At 48.2% G+C, this 21,843-nt stretch overlaps 1 protein-coding gene across 1 annotated transcript in view; it reads right to left on the bottom strand.

Annotated features, from left to right (window-relative positions):
• Positions 1-928: 928 nt before the first annotated feature.
• LOC123772235 (dentin sialophosphoprotein) overlaps positions 929-21,843 on the bottom strand; it is an 89,833-nt gene continuing 68,918 nt past the window's right edge. The window contains exons 3-7 of the mRNA XM_045765317.2: positions 15,131-15,260; positions 12,717-12,781; positions 6,865-6,904; positions 5,070-5,222; positions 929-2,711 (exon numbers count right to left, since the gene is read on the bottom strand). Of these exons, the coding sequence (XP_045621273.1) occupies positions 1,163-2,711; positions 5,070-5,222; positions 6,865-6,904; positions 12,717-12,781; positions 15,131-15,260 (1,937 nt within the window). The 3' untranslated portion in view covers positions 929-1,162. The remainder of the gene's footprint in view (positions 2,712-5,069; positions 5,223-6,864; positions 6,905-12,716; positions 12,782-15,130; positions 15,261-21,843) is intronic.

Raw genomic sequence — 21,843 nt, 5'->3', positions numbered from 1 at the left:
TGGTCTTTGATCTCCAGGAGAGGGAAGAACATTGTCAGGCAGGGAAGGGGGGGGGGCGGGTTAGGGGCAGCTAGGGGGAATAGTGGGGGGGGGGGCTAGGGGAGAGGACTAGGGACGTGGGCCAAGGGGAGGTGGGCCAAGGAGAGGTGGGCCAAGGGGAGGTGGGCCAAGGGGAAGGTGCTGGAGACCTCCAGGGGGTAACTATTGAACAAGGCTGAATCATCATCACTCTCAAGAGCCTCTTGTTATCGTGTGTAATCACGACCATCAGGTCTCTGTTGACAACAGCGAGTCGCTCGTTAAACAAAGCCGGGCTTCATCAACCCACTTACGAAACCTCTACATCTTTCCTTGATCATGGCGGCGTTGTTTACACGTATTAAACAGTTTACGAGTTTGTAAACGTCACAACCCGAGGTTGTTGATATTATAAACAACCTCGTGCTCCTTATATGTAAACGCAGCCGCCATATTTGAGCAAAGATGTAAAGGTTTCGTCAGAATTTGTATAATGCTTGATGAATACTGGCCCAGGTATATGCAGTTACAAGACATTACAGAACCACCAAGTTTACTTACAAAAGAATACCAATCAGTAAACTATCCAGCTAAAGACACTCACATGTATACCAGCTAAAGCTTGAGACATTCTTAAGCTTTGCTGCTTAAGTTTCTGAACTTGATCCTCATCGTTAAGCTTAGTTACTGAAATTGATGAGCATCATTTAAGCTTTATCTGCCTAGAAATATCCTCATGATCTTTCTGACCTTTTATATAAAACTAGGAACCATTTGCTACAATATATATATATATATATATATATATATATATATATATATATATATATATATATATATATATATATATATATATATATATATATATATATATATATATATATATATATATGTATGTGTGTGTGTGTGTGTGTATATATATATATATTGGAAGATATTCTTATGTTATTAAAGCTGCAAATATGCAAGCACCAGTTTAAGTAAGCAATAATATAAGTGAAATATCTAAGATATAATTAAGTCAGAGCTGATAAGATCATGTACAGTCAAAAGACGGGGGGGGGGGGGGGGGACACTTTTTGAGGTTTCTATGTACTTTTTTTCCTCAAGCATTTACACGTATAAAAGTGGCACAGCTTTTGTGTCAAACGAGAGTACTCCTCTCGTTATCTCTCTCGCTTTTGTCCAGGCACCTGTGGCACTGTTGCCCGGCCTCGTTGTCGGGGTCTTTCAACGCACTTTCGTTCGCAAAGGTTACGTCTAGTGTCGAGGGAGGCGACATCGCTCTGTTTTCCTGTTGGCACTCAACGGCACTCTCCTCGGTGATGATGGGAGGCACTTGGTAGAGTTCTCTAGCGTCTAGAGTCTCTCCATACACTGTTCTCAAACTCTGTGGCAACAGTCTTTTCATCGGACTTTCCGAGGCATCTCGATCGTCTTTGAGGAGATGTGTGCAGCCTCCGCGGTCCGAGGCATGGGACTCTTCACAGGACCCTGAGGTTTGGGAGTCTCTGAAGGACCTTGAGGTGTGGGAGTCCCTAAATGACCTTGATCTGTAAGGGTCCCGGGAGGACTTCGAGGATTGGGGGTCTCTGAAAGACCCTGTTCTATGCGGGTCTCTAGAAATTCCTAAGGTGTTGGTGTCCCTGAAGGATCCTGAGGGGCGGGGTTCTCTAAAGGACCCTGAGGGGCGAAGGTCCCTATAGGACCCTGAGGGGCGGGGGTCCCTAAAGGACCCTGAGGGCCGAAGGTCCCTGAAAGACCCAGAAGAGTGGGGATCCCTCAGCGACCTCGAACAGTACGTTTCGTTGCCGTTTGGGAAAATATCCGTCTCAGACACTGTCTTCGAACTCATCCCATCACCGCTGCTCCTGTTGCTGGAGATCTGTTCACCGGTGGAACTCTCCAGTCCACTGTTCTCACTCACGGCGTGAACATCGCACTCGAGAACACCGTTGTGTAGTTGTTCACCGCTGTGAGGCCCTCGCTGGTGTACCCTAGGCCTATGCTCCTGCCCATCCTGCCCGTGGGACATACTTCTTGAAAAACTCTTGCTTCTGAGCTTGAGGGACTCGCCGTGGCGCTTCTTGATGGTAAAAGAGGCAGCTCTGCGACTCGGGTGCTTGACGGAGTGCGACCGAGTTCGCGGCGATATTTCGGGCATAAGCTCGCGGTCTATGTAGTCGAAGCCAACTCTGATAGGCTGAGGACTGTCCTCGTCGCTCGCGTAACTGTGGTTGACCTTTCCCGAGCTACGCTGACCTTTGCTCTTACAGTAATTGACCTTTACGGGACTTGAATTCCGACGTTTCACCGCCCCGTCCAATTTCTTGAGAGCGAGGTGGACTCCAGTGGGGGATTTATTGACCTGTTTTGGCGATAGTGAAAAACACGCATTGACCGTCTCACTATCACTGCTGCCGCCGCTGGTGGGAGCCTCACCATCATCATCATCATCATCATCATCATCGTTCAGGTCGTCGACGCTGCCTGTTTCAGCAGCATCTACACTGTCACCATCGTCCTCATCAAAGTCGTCAAGACGCTCATCGTCGCTGTTGCCCATCATCTCATCCTCCTCAACATTCATCTCCTCACTGACGTGCTCCAGATTGGTGGCCCCATGAGGAGGAGTCCTGTACGGCGAGGTCTTGATGGGGGAGAGTATTGCCTGCTGTACCGGGCCCATGTACCTGTTGAGTACAGGAGAGGTACAACGTAAGCCCGGTCACAATATATGTATAGTGATTTTTAAACTCATTTCAACATGGTCTAGCTCTGTATAATCTTACTCAACCTAACCTAACTCACTGTAACCTTGTCCAACATAACCTGGTCCAACATAACCTAGAACAACATAACCTAGACCAACATAACCTAGACCAACATAACCTAGACCAACATAACCTAGTCCAACATAGCCTAGACCAACATAACCTAGACCAACATAACCTAGTCCAACATAACCTGGACCAGCATAACCTAGTCCAACATAACCTAGACCAACATAACCTAGACCAACATAACCTAGACCAACATAACCTAGACCAACATAGCCTAGACCAACATAATCTAGACCAACATAACCTAGACCAACATAACCTAGACCAACATAACCTAGACCAACATAACCAAGACCAACATAACCTAGACCAACATAACCTAGTCCAACATAACCTAGTCCAACATAACCTAGACCAACATAACCTAGACCAACATAACCTAGATCAACATAATCTAGACCAACATAACCTAGACCAACATAGCCTAGACCAACATAGCCTAGACCAACATAACCTAGACCAACATAATCTAGACCAACATAACCTAGACCAACATAACCTAGACCAACATAATCTAGACCAACATAACCTAGACCAACATAGCCTAGACCAACATAGCCTAGACCAACATAACCTAGACCAACATAATCTAGACCAACATAACCTAGACCAACATAACCTAGACCAACATAACCTAGACCAACATAGCCCTGACCAACATAACCTAGACCAACATAACCTAGACCAACATAACCTAGACCAACATAGCCTAGACCAACATAGCCTAGACCAACATAACCTAGACCAACATAATCTAGACCAACATAACCTAGACCAACATAACCTAGTCCAACATAACCTAGACCAACATAACCTAGACCAACATAACCTAGACCAACATAGCCTAGACCAACATAACCTAGACCAACATAACCTAGACCAACATAACCCAGACCAACATAACCTAGACCAACATAACCTAGACCAACATAACCTAGACCAACATAGCCTAGACCAACATAACCTAGACCAACATAACCTAGACCAACATAACCCAGACCAACATAACCTAGACCAACATAACCTAGACCAACATAACCTAGACCAACATAGCCCAGACCAACATAACCTAGACCAACATAACCTAGACCAACATAACCTAGACCAACATAGCCTAGACCAACATAGCCTAGACCAACATAACCTAGACCAACATAATCTAGACCAACATAACCTAGACCAACATAACCTAGTCCAACATAACCTAGACCAACATAGCCTAGACCAACATAACCTAGACCAACATAACCTAGTCCAACATAACCTAGACCAACATAACCTAGACCAACATAACCTAGACCAACATAATCTAGACCAACATAACCTAGACCAACATAATCTAGACCAACATAACCTAGACCAACATAACCTAGACCAACATAACCTAGACCAACATAGCCTAGACCAACATAACCTAGTCCAACATAACCTAGACCAACATAGCCTAGACCAACATAACCTAAACCAACATATCCTAGACCAACATAGCCTAGACCAACATAACCTAGTCCAACATAACCTAGACCAACATAGCCTAGACCAACATAACCTAGTTCAACATAACCTAGACCAACATAACCTAAACCAACATAACCTAGACCAACATAGCCTAGACCAACATAACCTAGACCAACATAACCTAGACCAACATAACCTTGACCAACATAACCTAGACCAACATAACCTAGACCAACATATCCTAGACCAACATAACCTAGACCAACATAACCTAGACCAACATAACCTAGACCAACATAACCTAGACCAACATAGCCTAGACCAACATAACCTAGTCCAACATAACCTAGACCAACATAACCTAGACCAACATAACCTAGACCAACATAACCTAGTCCAACATAACCTAGACCAACATAACCTAGACCAACATAACCTAGACCAACATAACCTAGTCCAACATAACCTAGACCAACATAACCTAGTCCAACATAACCTAGTCCAACATAACCTAGTCCAACATAACCTAGACCAACATAGCCTAGACCAACATAACCTAGACCAACATAACCTAGACCAACATAACCTAGACCAACATAACCTAGACCAACATATCCTAGACCAACATAGCCCAGTCTTACGTAACCAAATATAGCTTAATACAGCCTCCACTCTCGATACAAACATTTTTTTTAACAATTATAAAACTGTCAACAGTGAAGGGTGAGAGCTGATGGGGGTCGGCCTAACCTGTAGGCCCTGAAGGAGGCTGGGAAGGAGGTCTCCTCCGGCACAATCAGCTCGTCTGGGGTCGTCAGGAGGTCAGAGGCTGTGACCTCAGCATCGAACTCCGACTTCTCCTCCACGACGGTGTCCAGGTCGATCTCTGGCATGGGCTTAAACCTGTTTGTACACAAAGGTAGTGATATTAGTTTCGTATAACTCTCTCTCTCTCTCTCTCTCTCTCTCTCTCTCTCTCTCTCTCTCTCTCTCTCTCTCTCTCTCTCTCTCTCTCTCTCTCTCTCTCTCTCTCTCTCTCTCGCCCAATCACTTGGGCTGGACGGTAAAACGAAGGCCTCGCTTCAAGCAGGTCGGCGTTCAATCCCCGACCGTCCAAGTGGTTGGGGCACTATTCCTTTCCCCCGTTCCATCCTAAATCCTTATCCTGACCCCTTCCCAGTGCTATATAGTCGTAATGGCTTGGCGCTTTCCCCTCATAATTTCGTTCTTTCCTTCTAACTCTCTCTCTCTCTCTCGAAATGTGTGTGTGTGTGTTTGTGTGTGTGTGTGTGTGTTTGTGTGTGTGTGTGTGTGTGTGTGTGTGTGTGTGTGTGTGAGAGAGAGAGAGAGAGAGAGAGAGAGAGAGAGAGAGAGAGAGAGAGAGAGAGAGAGAGAGAGAGAGAGAGAGAGAGAGAGAGAGAGAGAGAGAGAGAGAGAGAGAGAGAGAGAGAGAGAGAGAGAGAGAAAGAGAGAGAGAGAGAGGGGGAGAGGGGGGGGGGGGAAGAGAGAGAAATTATTTTAAAATTGCTGAAACCCTTTTAACACTGTTCTTTAAAAAAATAAAAATTGGACTCGCAACACATACGCCTAACTCATTTTACCTCATACCTCTCCTGTTTTACCTCATACCTCATACCTCATTTCACCTCACACCTCATACTGTTGTGATGCAAATATAAAGGAATAAATCTGAAAATTCTCTCTGAAACATAGTGGGCAACGGAAGTGAGTGTGTGAGTGAGTATGAGTGAGTGTGTGAGTGAGTATGAGTGAGTGTGTGAGTGAGTATGAGTGAGTATGAGTGAGTGTGTGAGTGAGTATGAGTGAGTATGAGTGAGTGTGTGAGTGAGTATAAGTGAGTATGAGTGAGTATGAGTGAGTGTGTGAGTGAGTATAAGTGAGTATGAGTGAGTATGAGTGAGTGAGTATGAGTGAGTGTGGATGTCTGAAGCTGGCTGATCGTCACTCTAGCACGCCCAGAGTGGCGTCTGGCACTTGAGAGAGTGCCGTCAAGTGCCAAGCGTGAGCACTCAGGGTGTTATGAGTGCCTCACACTTGTCCAGCAACTTGAGAAAGATGAGGGATTATCCGGAAATAGGAAAAAAAAAGGATTTAAGGATTATTAACATCCCAGTAGACGTCTGTGAGGGATTATGAACACCTAGTCGGTGCTGGGGGGGATTTTGTATACAAGGAACATGTTATAAATATGGTGTGGATGTGGGTTATATGTACTGGGTGTGTATATATGGCGTGGATGTGGTTATATGTACCGAGTGTTTATATATAGTGTGGATGTGTTATATGTAGCGAGTGAAGCCACTCTCTGTGGCTCTGCCAATTCGGTAGTCTCAGTTGGAGAGAGTGTGGGTGCATTTTTAATGACTTGTGAAATACTTAATGGATATGTATATACTGGCAAATGAATATATATGATGGGGGGGGGGGGAGCATTGGGAGAGTTGCAACAATACCTCATTCCTCATGCCTCGCCTCTCATACCTCACTACTCTTAACTCGCCCTCTCATACCTCATTTCTCTTACCTCACAAGCGCCTTCTTCCTCTTCTGGCGGTGGGATTTGCCTGTGAGGGAGAAGTTCCAAGGTGAGTCTGAGTGACAAGGGTGCCTCACAGTGGGAGTGACACTGGTGCCTGACAGTGTGAGTGTCAAGGGTGCCTCACAGTGTGAGTGACAAGGGTGCCACAGAGTGTGAGTGACAAGTGTGCCTCACAGGCTGAGTGACAATGGTGCCTCACAGTGTGAGTGACAAGGGTGCCACACAGTGTGAGAGACAAGGGTGCCACTTAGTGTGAGTGACAAGTGTGCCTCACAGGCTGAGTGACAAGGGTGCCTCACAGTGTGAGTGACAAGGGTGCCACACAGTGTGAGTGACAAGGGTGCCACACAATGTGAGTGACAAGTGTGCCTCACAGGCTGAGTGACAAGGGTGCCACACAGTGTGAGTGACATTGGTGCCACACAGTGTGAGTGACACTGGTGCCACACAGTGAGAGTGACACTGGTGCCACACAGTGAGAGTGACACTGGTGCCACACAGTGTGAGTGACACTGGTGCCACACAGTGTGAGTGACACTGGTGCCTGACAGTGTGAGTGACACTGGTGCCACACAGTGTGAGTGACAAGGGTGCCACACAGTGTGAGTGACAAGGGTGCCTCACAGTGTGAGTGACAAGGGTGCCACACAGTGTGAGTGACACTGGTGCCACACAGTGAGAGTGACACTGGTGCCACACAGTGTGAGTGACAAGGGTGCCACACAGTGTGAGTGACAAGGGTGCCTCACAGTGTGAGTGACAAGGGTGCCACACAGTGTGAGTGACACTGGTGCCACACAGTGAGAGTGACACTGGTGCCACACAGTGAGAGTGACACTGGTGCCACACAGTGTGAGTGACACTGGTGTCATACAGTGAGAGTGACACTGGTGTCATACAGTGAGAGTGACACTGGTGCCACACAGTGTGAGTGACAAGGGTGCCTCACAGTGTGAGTGACAAGGGTGCCTCACAGTGTGAGTGACAAGGGTGCCACACAGTGTGAGTGACAAGGGTGCCTCACAGTGTGAGTGACAAGGGTGCCTCACAGTGTGAGTGACACTGGTGCCACACAGTGTGAGTGACACTGGTGCCACACAGTGTGAGTGACATTGGTGCCACACGGTGTGAGTGACACTGGTGCCATAGAGTTTACGGCAATTTTATTCCCTAGCCTAAGATATTCCCAAGCCTAAGATACTCCCAAGCCTAAGATACTCCCAAGCCTAAGATACTCCCAAGCCTAAGATATTCCCAAGCCTAAGATACTCCCAAGCCTAAGATACTCCCAAGCCTAAGATATTCCCAAGCCTAAGATACTCCCAAGCCTAAGATATTCCAAGCCTAAGATATTCCCAAGCCTAAGATATTCCCAAGCCTAAGATACTCCCAAGCCTAAGATATTCCCAAGCCTAAGATATTCCCAAGCCTAAGATATTCCCAAGCCTAAGATATTCCCAAGCCTAAGATACTCCCAAGCCTAAGATATTCCCAAGCCTAAGATACTCCCAAGCCTAAGATATTCCCAAGCCTAAGATATTCCCAAGCCTAAGATACTCCCAAGCCTAAGATACTCCCAAGCCTAAGATATTCCCAAGCCTAAGATACTCCCAAGCCTAAGATACTCCCAAGCCTAAGATATTTCCAAGCCTAAGATACTCCCAAGCCTAAGATATTCCCAAGCCTAAGATACTCCCAAGCCTAAGATATTCCCAAGCCTAAGATACTCCCAAGCCTAAGATACTCCCAAGCCTAAGATACTCCCAAGCCTAGGATACTCCCAAGCCTAAGATACTGCCAAGCCTAAGATACTCCCAAGCCTAAGATACTCCCAAGCCTAAGATACTGCCAAGCCTAAGATACTCCCAAGCCTAAGATACTCCCAAGCCTAAGATATTCCCAAGCCTAAGATACTCCCAAGCCTAAGATACTGCCAAGCCTAAGATATTCCCAAGCCTAAGATACTCCCAAGCCTAAGATATTCCCAAGCCTAAGATATTCCCAAGCCTAAGATACTCCCAAGCCTAAGATATTCCCAAGCCTAAGATACTCCCAAGCCTAAGATACTGCCAAGCCTAAGATATTCCCAAGCCTAAGATACTCCCAAGCCTAAGATATTCCCAAGCCTAAGATACTCCCAAGCCTAAGATACTCCCAAGCCTAAGATACTCCCAAGCCTAAGATACTCCCAAGCCTAAGATACTCCCAAGCCTAAGATACTGCCAAGCCTAAGATACTCCCAAGCCTAAGATACTCCCAAGCCTAAGATACTCCCAAGCCTAAGATACTCCCAAGCTCTAAACATATAATGAATTATAATGTCTAAATGGAAATGATATCCAATACAGTGTTGTCAAGACCAGACCTGAATGTCTATGTGTCTATGATCTTTAAAATAATTTGAGCTGCTTAAATTACAGAATTAACTACCCAACTAATATCGTATTTTCCAAAACCCAGTTATCTCCCACTAATCTATTTTCGTAGCCTATTCACCAGCACTGTATTTTCGTAGACAAATTTTCTAGTTGGGATACATTTTCGTAAATAAATGTATTATCCATCTGTTCTTTATTTTTGTAGCCTAATTATCCACGTGTATTTTATTTATGTAAGCTAATTATCCATCTGTTCTTTATTTTTGTAGCCTAATTATCCACGTTTATTTTATTTATGTAAGCTAATTATCCACCTGTTCTTTATTTTTGTAGCCTAATTATCCACGTGTATTTTATTTATGTTAGCTAATTATCCACCTGTTCTTTATTTTTGTAGCCTAATTATCCACGTGTATTTTATTTATGTAAGCTAATTATCCATCTGTTCTTTATTTTTGTAGCCTAATTATCCACGTTTATTTTATTTATGTAAGCTAATTATCCACCTGTTCTGTATTTTGTAAGCCTAATTTCTCAATTATACTGTATTTTTGAAGCCTTATATCTCAACAGCACTTGAGGTGTTCGGATATCCTGAAATATGTACATAAGAAGTATAATTGCAAAGTCATTAACAAACAATACTATACATAGTAAAGGATATTCATACACTTGTTAATATATGTCATATACATAATATAGAAAATTACAGATCACCTTTGTAAGTGAATGTGTGAGTATGTGTGTGTGTACTCACCTATTTGTGTCTGCAGGATCGAGCATTGACTCATGGATCCCGCCTTTCCAGCCATCGGTTGTTTACAGCAATGATTCCTGTCCCATTTCCCTATCATATCTAGTTTTAAAATTATGAATAGAGTTTGCTTCCACAACCTGTTCCTTAAGTGCATTCCATTTTTCTACTACTCTCACGCTAAAAGAAAACTTCCTAACATCTCTGTGACTCATCTGAGTTTCAAGCTTCCATCCATGTCCTCTCGTTCTGTTACTATTCCGTGTGAACATTTCGTCATGTCCACTCTGTCAATCCTCCTGAGTATTTTATACGTTCCTATCATATCCCCCCACTCTTATCATTTTACTTGTGTCGTAAGGCACAGTTTCTTCAGGCGCTCTTCGTGCCCCATCCCTCGTAACGCTGGGACGAGTCTCATTGCAAACTTCTGAACCTTTTCCAGTTTCCTTATGCGTTTCTTCAGATGGGGACTCCATGATCAGGCGGCATACTCTAAGATTGGCCTCACGTAGGCAGTGTAAAGCGCCCTAAATGCCTCCTTACTTAGGTTTCTGAATGATGTTCTAACTTTTGCCAGTGTAGAGTACGCTGCTGTCGTTATCCTATTTATATGTGCCTCAGGAGATAGATTAGGTGTTACGTCCACTCCCAGGTCTCTTTCGCGCGTCGTCACAGGTAGGCAGTTCCCCTTCATTGTGTACTGTCCCTTTGGTCTCCTATCACCTAGTCCCATTTCCATAACTTTACATTTGCTCGTGTTGAACTCCAGTAGCCATTTCTCTGACCATCTCTGCAACTTGTTCAGATCCCCTTGGAGGATCCTACAATCCTCATCTGTCACAACTCTTCTCATCAACTTTGCGTCATCTGCGAACATCGACATGTAGGAATCTACTCCTGTAAACATGTCGTTAACATATACTAGAAATAGAATTGGTCCCAGCACCGATCCTTGTGGTACTCCACTTGTTACTGTTCGCCAGTCCGACTTCTCGCCCCTTACCGTAACTCTTTGGCTCCTGCCTGTTAGGTAGTTCCTTACCCATGCTAGGACTTTTCCTGTGTGTGTGTGTGTGTGTGTGTGTGTGTGTGTGTGTGTGTGTGTGTGTGTGTGTGTGTGTGTGTGTGTGTGTGTGTGTGTGTGTGTGTGTGTGTGTCTGTGTACTCACCTAATTGTACTCATCTAATTGTGCTTTCGGAGGTTGAGCTTTGGCTCTTTGGTCCCGACACCTTTGGTCCCGACACCTTTGGTCCCGACACCTTTGGTTTGGTGTGTGTGTGTGTGTGTGTGTGTGTGTGTGTGTGTGTGTGTGTGTGTGTGTGTGTGTGTGTGTGTCTGTGTACTCACCTAATTGTACTCATCTAATTGTGCTTTCGGAGGTTGAGCTTTGGCTCTTTGGTCCCGACACCTTTGGTCCCGACACCTTTGGTCCCGACACCTTTGGTTTGGTGTGTGTGTGTGTGTGTGTGTGTGTGTGTGTGTGTGTGTGTGTGTGTGTGTGTGTGTGTGTGTGTGTGTGTGTGTGTGTGTGTGTGTGTGTGTGTGTGTGTGTGTGTGTGTGTGTGTGTGTGTGTGTGTGTGTGTGTGTGTGTGTGTGTGTGTGTGTGTGTGTGTGTGTGTGTTTGTATGTGTGTGTGTGTGTGTGTGTGTGTGTGTGTGTGTGTGTGTGTGTGTGTGTGTTTGTATGTGTGTGTGTGTGTGTGTGTGTGTGTGTGTGTGTGTGTGTGTGTGTGTGTGTGTGTGTGTGTGTGTATGTGTGTGTGTGTGTGTGTGTGTGTGTGTGTGTGTGTGTGTGTGTGTGTGTGTGTGTGTGTGTGTGTGTGTGTGTGTGTGTGTGTGTGTGTGTTTACTAGTTGTGTTTTTGCGGGGGTTGAGCTTTGCTCTTTCGGCCCGCCTCTCAACTGTCAATCAACTGTTTACTAACTACTTTTTTTTTTTTTTCCCACACCACACACCCCAGGAAGCAGCCCGTGACAGCTGACTAACTCCCAGGTACCTATTTACTGCTAGGTAACAGGGGCACTTAGGGTGAAAGAAACTTTGCCCATTTGTTTCTGCCTCGTGCGGGAATCGAACCCGCGCCACAGAATTACGAGTCCTGCGCGCTATCCACCAGGCTACGAGGCCCCCGCTACTGTGTGTGTGTGTGTGTGTGTGTGTGTGTGTGTGTGTGTGTGTGTATGTGTGTGTATGTGTGTGTGTGTGTGTGTGTGTGTGTGTACTCACCTAATTGTACTCATCTAATTGTGCATGCGGGGGTTGAGCTTTGGCTCTTTGGTCCCGACACCTTTGGTGTGTGTGTGTGTGTGTGTGTGTGTGTGTGTGTGTGTGTGTGAATGTGTGTGTATGTGTGTGTGTGTGTGTGTGTGTGTGTGTGTGTGTGTGTGTGTGTGTGTGTGTGTGTGTGTGTGTGTGTGTGTGTGTACTCACCTAATTGTACTCATCTAATTGTGCTTGCGGGGGTTGAGCTTTGGCTCTTTGGTCCCGACACCGTTGGTTTGGTGTGTGTGTGTGTGTGTGTGTGTGTGTGTGTGTGTGTGTGTGTGTGTGTGTGTGTGTGTGTGTGTGTGTGTGTGTGTGTGTGTGTGTGTGTGTGTGTGTGTATGTGTGTGTGTGTGTGTGTGTGTGTGTGTGTGTGTGTGTGTGTGTGTGTGTGTGTGTGTGTGTGTGTGTGTGTGTGTGTGTGTGTGTGTGTACGTACCATTGCTGTACCGGCTCGCCAGGATGGAGGGGCCCGACGTCAGCTCCAGCACTGATGACTCCACACTGTTGGAGAAAAAATATATTATTCCTTCACCTCCACCAGCACCCCCTCCAACACCAGCACCCCCTCCAACACCAGCACCCCCTCCAACACCAGCACCCCCTCCAACACCAGCACCCCCTCCAACACCAGCACCCCCTCCAACACCAGCACCCCCTCCAACACCAGCACCCCCTCCAACACCAGCACCCCCTCCAACACCAGCACCCCCTCCAACACCAGCACCCCCTCCAACACCAGCACCCCCTCCAACACCAGCACCCCCTCCAACACCAGCACCCCTCCAACACCAGCACCCCCTTCAACACCAGCACCCCCTCCAACACCAGCACCCCTCCAACACCAGCACCCCCTCCAACACCAGCACCCCTCCAACACCAGCACCCCCTCCAACACCAGCACCCCCTCCAACACCTGCACCCCCTCCAACACCAGCACCCCCTCCAACACCAGCACCCCCTCCAACACCAGCACTCCTCCAACACCAGCACCCCCTCCAACACCAGCACCCCCTCCAACACCAGAACCCCCTCCAACACCAGCACCCCCTCTAACACCAGCACCCCCTCCAACAGCAGCACCCCCTCCAACACCAGCACCCCCTCCAACACCAGCACCCCCTCCAACACCAGCACCCCCTCCAACACCAGCACCCCCTCCAACACCAGCACCCCCTCCAACACCAGCACCCCCTCCAACACCAGCACCCCCTCCAACACCAGCACCCCCTCCAACACCAGCACCCCCTCCAACACCAGCACCCCCTCCAACACCAGCACCCCCTCCAACACCAGCACCCCCTCCAACACCAGCACCCCCTCCAACACCAGCACCCCCTCCAACACCAGCACCCCCTCCAACACCAGCACCCCCTCCAACACCAGCACCCCCTCCAACACCAGCACCCCCTCCAACACCAGCACCCCCTCCAACACCTGCACCCCCTCCAACACCAGCACCCCCTCCAACACCAGCACCCCCTCCAACACCTGCACCCCCTCCAACACCAGCACCCCCTCCAACACCAGCACCCCCTCCAACACCAGCACCCCCTCCAACACCAGCACCCCCTCCAACACCTTCAAGAAAAGTCCCCCCCCCCCCCCTTACTGTGGTCAAGGTCCGGGGCTTGGGGGCCACCTTAGACACTGTAGAAGGAGTCTCTGGTTTATGCCAATACGACCAAACTATTCACAGAGGGAAATTGATATTAATTTCTCAAAATTCAATAAAAAATGCTGCATATTTCCATAAGAATTATTTTTAAGTTTGGTTGAATATATTTAGATGAGTAATTGACGGTCAGAATAACCCCAGTGAAGGAGTAAGGTTAACAGTTTAGTAACTTTAGTGCTTTCCACTATTTACAGTCTTCAACACGCCACAATGTAACACACACAAGGGGCAACAGCTACAAGCTCAACAAGCCAGACTTACCTTTAAGCCAGCTTGACTGAGATACAAGCTAGAGAAACAGAGAGAGAGAAAGCCAGACTTTCCAGTAAGCCAGCTTGACTGAGATACAAGCTAGAGAAACAGAGAGAGAGAAAGCCAGACTTACCAGTAAGCCAGCCTGACTGAGATACAAGCTAGAGAAACAGAGAGAGAGAAAGCCAGACTTACCAGTAAGCCAGCCTGACTGAGATACAAGCTAGAGAAACAGAGAGAGAGAAAGCCAGACTTACCTTTAAGCCAGCTTGACTGAGATACAAGCTAGAGAAACAGAGAGAGAAAGCTAGAGTTACCAGTAAGCCAGCTTGACTGAGATACAAGCTAGTGAAACAGAGAGAGAGAAAGCCAGACTTACCAGTAAGCCAGCTTGACTGAGATACAAGCTAGAGAAACAGAGAGAGAGAAAGCCAGACTTACCAGTAAGCCAGCTTGACTGAGATACAAGCTAGAGAAACAGAGAGAAAGCCAGAGTTACCAGTAAGCCAACTTAACTGACATACAAGCTAGAGAAACAGACAGAGAAAGCCAGACTTACCAGTAAGCCAGCTTGACTGAGATACAAGCTAGAGAAACAGAGAGAGAGAAAGCCAGACTTACCAGTAAGCCAGCTTGACTGAGATACAAGCTAGAGAAACAGAGAGAGAGAAAGCCAGACTTACCAGTAAGCCAGCTTGACTGAGATACAAGCTAGAGAAACAGAGAGAGAGAAAGCCAGACTTACCAGTAAGCCAGCCTGACTGAGATACAAGCTAGAGAAACAGACAGAGAAAGCCAGACTTTCCAGTAAGCCAGCCTGACTGACATACAAGCTAGAGAAACAGAGAGAGAAAGCCAGACTTACCTCTAAGCCAACTTAACTGACATACAAGCTAGAGAAACAGACAGAAATCTAGTCTTACCTGTGAGCTTTCTTAGCTGAGATTCGAGCCCGCCTGGCGCGGTACCTGAGGCCACAGATCACCAGCAGGACCAACAAGGGGAAGCCAATGATGCAAGACAAGATGGGCACCACCACCACGCGCGGAGATACTAAACACAAACAAACAAACAAAGACACATTATTGAAACTTGTGTACTACCCCTGATGTAAAATCCTGTTAGAATATAGGATTATTTCATTTATATCACACATGTGTAATGCGATAAAAAAAAAGGTCTTATTAATGGGGGAATAAAAAATCGAGTTAATATAATAATGAAACAACAATTTTGTTACTGTGAGAATATATATCATATATATATATATATATATATATATATATATATATATATATATATATATATATATATATATATATATATATATATATATATATATATATATATATATATATATATATATATATATATATATATATATATATATATATGACGCCTAGAAGCGTTTCGCAAGACTTATTACATTTTCAAAGACAAATTTTATGTTCTCAGTTACATGCTTTCTTTCGTTTTTGGGTAAGGTGACAGGAAACAAATCAATGGGAAAAGACAGAACACGAAACAATGGGTATACATGTAATATACATGTTATCTGCTTGCTTCTGTGCTGGTTCGGGGTCTTGGAGTGGTTAGAATGTAATTATGTGTTAATTGGCTGTTGATTGCTGGTTTTGACTTTTTGATGAGTAGTGCCTCGCTGATGTCGAGTCTCCTGTTATCGTTGTATCTGTCGATAATTTCTGTGTTATTTAACACAGAAATTGTTGCAACGAAAGCAACAATTTAATATTACCGAAAGCAACACAATTATTCCTTATGGTCATATTCAACAACATATGTTTGTAAGAAATACTGCTACCAAAGTAAACTATAGGAGCTGCCTCGTATGGACCAATAGGAGCTGCCTCGTATGGACCAATAGGAGCTGCCTCGTATGGGCCAATAGCAGCTGCCTCGTATGGACCAATAGGAGCTGCCTCGTATGGACTAATAGGAGCTGCCTCGTATGGACCAATAGGAGCTGCCTCGTATGGACCAATAGGAGCTGCCTCGTATGGACTAATAGGAGCTGCCTCGTATGGACCAATAGGAGCTGCCTCGTATGGACCAATAGGAGCTGCCTCGTATGGACCAATAGCAGCTGCCTCATATGGACCAATAGGAGCTGCCTCATATGGACCAATAGGAGCAGCCTCGTATGGACCAATAGGAGCTGCCTCATATGGACCAATAGGAGCTGCCTCATATGGACCAATAGGAACTGCCTCGTATGGACCAATAGGAGCTGCCCCATATGGACAAATAGGAACTGCCACGTATGGACCAATAGGAGCTGCCTCGTATGGGCCAATAAGAGCTGCTTCGCATGGATCAATAGGAGCTGCCTCGTATGGACCAATAGGAGCTGCCTCGTATGGACCAATAGCAGCTGCCTCGTATGGACCAATAGGAGCTGCCTCGTATGGACCAATAGCAGCTGCCTCGTATGGACCAATAGCAGCTGTCTCGTATGGACCAATAGCAGCTGCCTCGTATGGACCAATAGCAGCTGCCTCGTATGGACCAATAGCAGCTTCCTCGTATGGACCAATAGGAGCTGCCTCGTATGGAGCAGTAGGAGCTGCCTCGTATGGACCAATACCAGCTGCCTCGTATGGACCAATACCAGCTGCCTCGTATGGACCAATAGCAGCTGCCTCGTATGAACCAATAGAAGCTGCCTCGTGTGGACCAATAGGAGCTGCCTCGTATGAACCAATAGGAGCTGCCTCGTGTGGACCAATAGCAGCTGCCTCGTATGGACCAATAGCAGCTGCCTCGTATGAACCAATAGGAGCTGCCTCGTGTGGACCAATAGGAGCTGCCTCGTATGGACCAATAGGAGCTGCCTCGTATGGACCAATAGGAGCTGCCTCGTGTGGACCAATAGCAGCTGCCTCGTATGGACCAATAGGAGCTGCCTCGTATCGACCAATAGGAGCTGCCTCGTATGGACCAATAGGAACTGCCTCGTATGGACCAATAGGAACTGCCTCGTAGTATTGCACCCCATACCCAACCCTGGGGCAGTAGTGCACCCCATACCCAACCCTGGGGGCAGTAGTGCACCCCATACCCAACCCTGGGGGCAGTAGTGAACCCCATACCCTACCCTGGGGGCAGTAGCGCACCCCATACCCAACCCTGGGGGCAGTAGTGTACCCCATACCCAACCCTGGGGGCAGTAGTGCACCCCATACCCAACCCTGGGGCAGTAGTGCAACCTATACCCAACCCTGGGGCAGTAGTGCACCCCATACCCAACCCTGGGGGCAGTAGTGCACCCCATACCCAACCCTGTGGGAAGTAGTGCACCCCATACCCAACCCTGGGGGCAGTAGTGCACCCCATACCCAACCCTGGGGCAGTAGTGCACCCTATACCCAACCCTGGGGCAGTAGTGCACCCCATACCCAACCCTGGGGGCAGTAGTGTACCCCATACCCATCCCTGGGGCAGTAGTGCACCCCATACCCAACCCTAGGGGCAGTAGTGCACCCCATACCCAACCCTGGTGGCAGTAGTGCACCCCATACCCAACCCTGGGGGCAGTAGTGCACCCCATACCCAACCCTGGGGGCAGTAGTGCACCCCATACCCAACCCTGGGGGCAGTAGTGCACCCCATACCCATCCCTGGGACAGTAGTGCACCCCATACCCAACCCTGGGGGCAGTAGTGCACCCTATACCCAACCCTGGGGCTGTAGTGCACCCCATACCCAACCCTGGGGGCAGTAGTGTACCCCATACCCATCCCTGGCGCAGTAGTGCACCCCATACCCAACCCTGGGGGCAGTAGTGCACCCCATACCCAACCCTGGGGGCAGTAGTGCACCCCATACCCATCCCTGGCGCAGTAGTGCACCCCATACCCAACCCTGGGGGCAGTAGTGCACCCCATACCCAACCCTGGGGGCAGTAGTGCACCCCATACCCAACCCTGGGGGCAGTAATGTACCCCATACCCAACCCTGGAGGCAGTAGTGTACCCCATACCCAACCCGGGGGCAGTAGTGTACCCCATACCCAACCCCGGGGGCAGTAGTGCACCCCATACCCAACCCTGGGGGCAGTAGTGCACCCCATACCCAACCCTGGGGGCAGTAGTGCACCCCATACCCAACCCTGGGGGCAGTAGTGTACCCCATACCCAACCCTGGAGGCAGTAGTGTACCCCATACCCAACCCTGGGGGCAGTAGTGTACCCCATACCCAACCCTGGGGGCACTAGTGCACCCCATACCCATCCCTGGCGCAGTAGTGCACCCCATACCCAACCCTGGGGGCAGTAGTGAACCCCATACCCAACCCTGGGGGCAGTAGTGTACCCCATACCCAACCCTGGGGGCAGTAGTGTACCCCATACCCAACCCTGGGGGCAGTAGTGTAACCCATACCCAACCCTGGAGGCAGTAGTGCACCCCATACCCAACCCTGGGGGCAGTAGTGTACCCCATACCCAACCCTGGGGGCACTAGTGTACCCCATACCCATCCCGGGGGCAGTAGTGTACCCCATACCCAACCCTGGGGCAGTAGTGTAACCCATACCCAACCCTGGGGCACTAGTGCACCCCATACCCAACCCTGGGGGCAGTAGTGTACCCCATACCCATCCCGGGGGCAGTAGTGTACCCCATACCCAACCCTGGGGCAGTAGTGTAACCCATACCCAACCCTGGGGGCAGTAGTGCACCCCATACCCAACCCTGGGGGCAGTAGTGTAACCCATACCCAACCCTGGGGGCAGTAGTGCACCCCATACCCAACCCTGGGGGCAGTAGTGTAACCCATACCCAACCCTGGGGGCAGTAGTGTAACCCATACCCAACCCTGGGGGCAGTAGTGTAACCCATACCCAACCCTGGGGGCAGTAGTGTAACCCATACCCAACCCTGGGGGCAGTAGTGTAACCCATACCCAACCCTGGGGGCAGTAGTGTAATCCATACCCAACCCTGGGGGCAGTAGTGTACCCCATACCCAACCCTGGGGGCAGTAGTGCACCCCATACCCAACCCTGGGGGCAGTAGTGTAACCCATACCCAACCCTGGGGGCAGTAGTGTACCCCATACCCAACCCTGGGGGCAGTAGTGCACCCCATACCCAACCCTGGGGGCAGTAGTGCACCCCATACCCAACCCTGGGGGTAGTAGTGCACCCCATACCCAACCCAGGGGCAGTAGTGCACCCCATACCCAACCCAGGGGCAGTAGTGCACCCCATACCCAACCCTGGGCACTAGTGCTCACCATACCCAACCCTGGGGGCAGTAGTGCACCCCATACCTAACCCTGGGGGCAGTAGTGCACCCCATACCCAACTCCGGGGGCAGTAGTGCACCCCATACCTAACCCTGGGGGCAGTAGTGCACCCCATACCCAACCCCGGGGGCAGTAGTGCACCCCATACCTAACCCTGGGGGCAGTAGTGTACCCCATAGCCATCCCTGGGGGCAGTAGTGTACTCCATACCCAACCCTGGGGCAGTAGTGCACCCCATACCCAACCATGGGGGCAGTAGTGTACCCCATACCCAACCCTGGGGGCAGTAGTGTACCCCATAGCCATCCCTGGGGGCAGTAGTGTACCCCATAGCCATCCCTGGGGGCAGTAGTGTACCCCATAGCCATCTCTGGGGGCAGTAGTGTACCCTATACCCAACCCTGGGGGCAGTAGTGTACCCCATACCCAACCCTGGGGGCAGTAGTGTACCCCATACCCAACCCTGGGGGCAGTAGTGTACCCTATACCCAACCCTGGGGGCAGTAGTGCACCCCATACCCAACCCTGGGGGCAGTAGTGTACCCCATACCCAACCCTGGGGGCAGTAGTGTACCCCATACCCAACCCTGGGGGCAGTAGTGTACCCCATACCCAACCCTGGGGGCAGTAGTGTACCCCATACCCAACCCTGGGGGCAGTAGTGTACCCCATACCCAACCCTGGGGGCAGTAGTGTACCCCATACCCATCCCTGGGGGCAGTAGTGTACCCCATACCCAACCCTGGGGGCAGTAGTGTACCCCATACCCAACCCTGGGGGCAGTAGTGTACCCCATACCCAACCCTGGGGGCAGTAGCAGAAGAGACTATAGAGGTTGACAATGGCCTCAGGGACTGAGCCCCATAATTCCTTTAGCTATACACGTACCACTCTTGGTAAGCTGATTAGTGTAATGAACATGGCAGTCGTGGTGTGACCCACAGCCTATTTAAGACTGAACCATAATAGACTGTATGCTAAATTTCCTCGCTTGTGACCCAATTACTGTCTACTAATCATTTAACCACACCTGTCTAATGGGCAGCTGTGAATTGTTTACAGTCATGCATTCATTTCATGCAGTAAACAAACTTTTGGAAATTTGGCAAAGATTTCTGGAATTACGTAGTTTGTAATTCAATGCTGAACCATTTCCTGAACAGCTTTAATAGAATCCCAGGAATTGTGAATTTGTTTCTCATTCAGTTACAGTGTGACACAACGGAATTCAATCTGCTGATGCTGACTTTGTGAATAGTTCTGCTGACAGTATGCATTTGGTCAGACCTACATGAGCCGGTGGTGCAAACCTACAGAGGTACAGAGGTTCAGACGTACAGAGGTACATGTGAACCGAGCCAAGCCTCACCCTAGCTCTTGGAACGTTTAGTTGTCTGATTGATTACGTAAGAAAGCAGTTCGTTCTTATTCACACAAATGACCCGACACGCAAGAAGGCTTGATTTGATTCACTCATCTTAGTGGCTGATATGGACACTTTCCTTGTTCCAGTACTCTTCTAGGGACTCACATGGACACTTTCCTTGTTCCAGTACTCTTCTAGGGACTCACATGGACACTTTCCCTTGTTTGAGTCACCCAAGGGATTCACATGGACACTTTCCCTTGTTTATATTCACTCTAGGGACTCAAATGGACACTTTCCTTGTTCCAATAACCTTTGCGACCAACAAAAACACTTTCCTTATCACAACAGTCAGAACTACTCCAAGATAACTCTCATACCTCGTTTTCTTGTCCTAATCTGAGTGAGATTCAAGTGAATAAACTGCATTTTCAATAAGAATAATATCTTGAGCTGTGGCAAGAAAAATACAACGAGAAGCTTTGAGTTTCATGTTGTTTTAAGTTAGAAAACCAAGCTGAAAGTCTTGCATACTTGGATATGTAAATGAAGTTATTGTAATCTTCTCTCCTTGATGGCGAAGGGTTATTGACCATTTACAGAACTCTGTGTTATAGTTTGTGGCAGCTGTAACTATAGGGATATAGAGGCACGTGGTATGTTCTGCTATATGTGCAGTATAGTGTGTGCTTCCCCATTCATGTTAGTGGGGTACTGGCATTCTTAGTCCTGCTTCCCCATTCATGTTAGTGGGGTACTGGCATTCTTAGACCTGCTTCCCCATTCATGTTAGTGGGGTACTGGCATTCTTAGTCCTGCTTCCCCATTCATGTCAGTGTTGTATTGACATTCTTAGTCCTGCTTCCCCATTCATGTTAGTGGGGTACTGGCATTCTTAGACCTGCTTCCCCATTCATGTCAGTGGGGTACTGTCATTCTTAGTCCTGCTTCCCCATTCATGTCAGTGTTGTATTGACATTCTTAGTCCTGCTTCCGCATTCAT

The sequence above is a fragment of the Procambarus clarkii genome, chromosome 69 (assembly GCF_040958095.1).
Source record: "Procambarus clarkii isolate CNS0578487 chromosome 69, FALCON_Pclarkii_2.0, whole genome shotgun sequence".
Lineage (NCBI taxonomy): Eukaryota > Metazoa > Arthropoda > Malacostraca > Decapoda > Cambaridae > Procambarus > Procambarus clarkii.
Note: the sequence above shows the minus strand (reverse complement) of the source record. Positions and strands in the feature narration are given on the sequence as shown.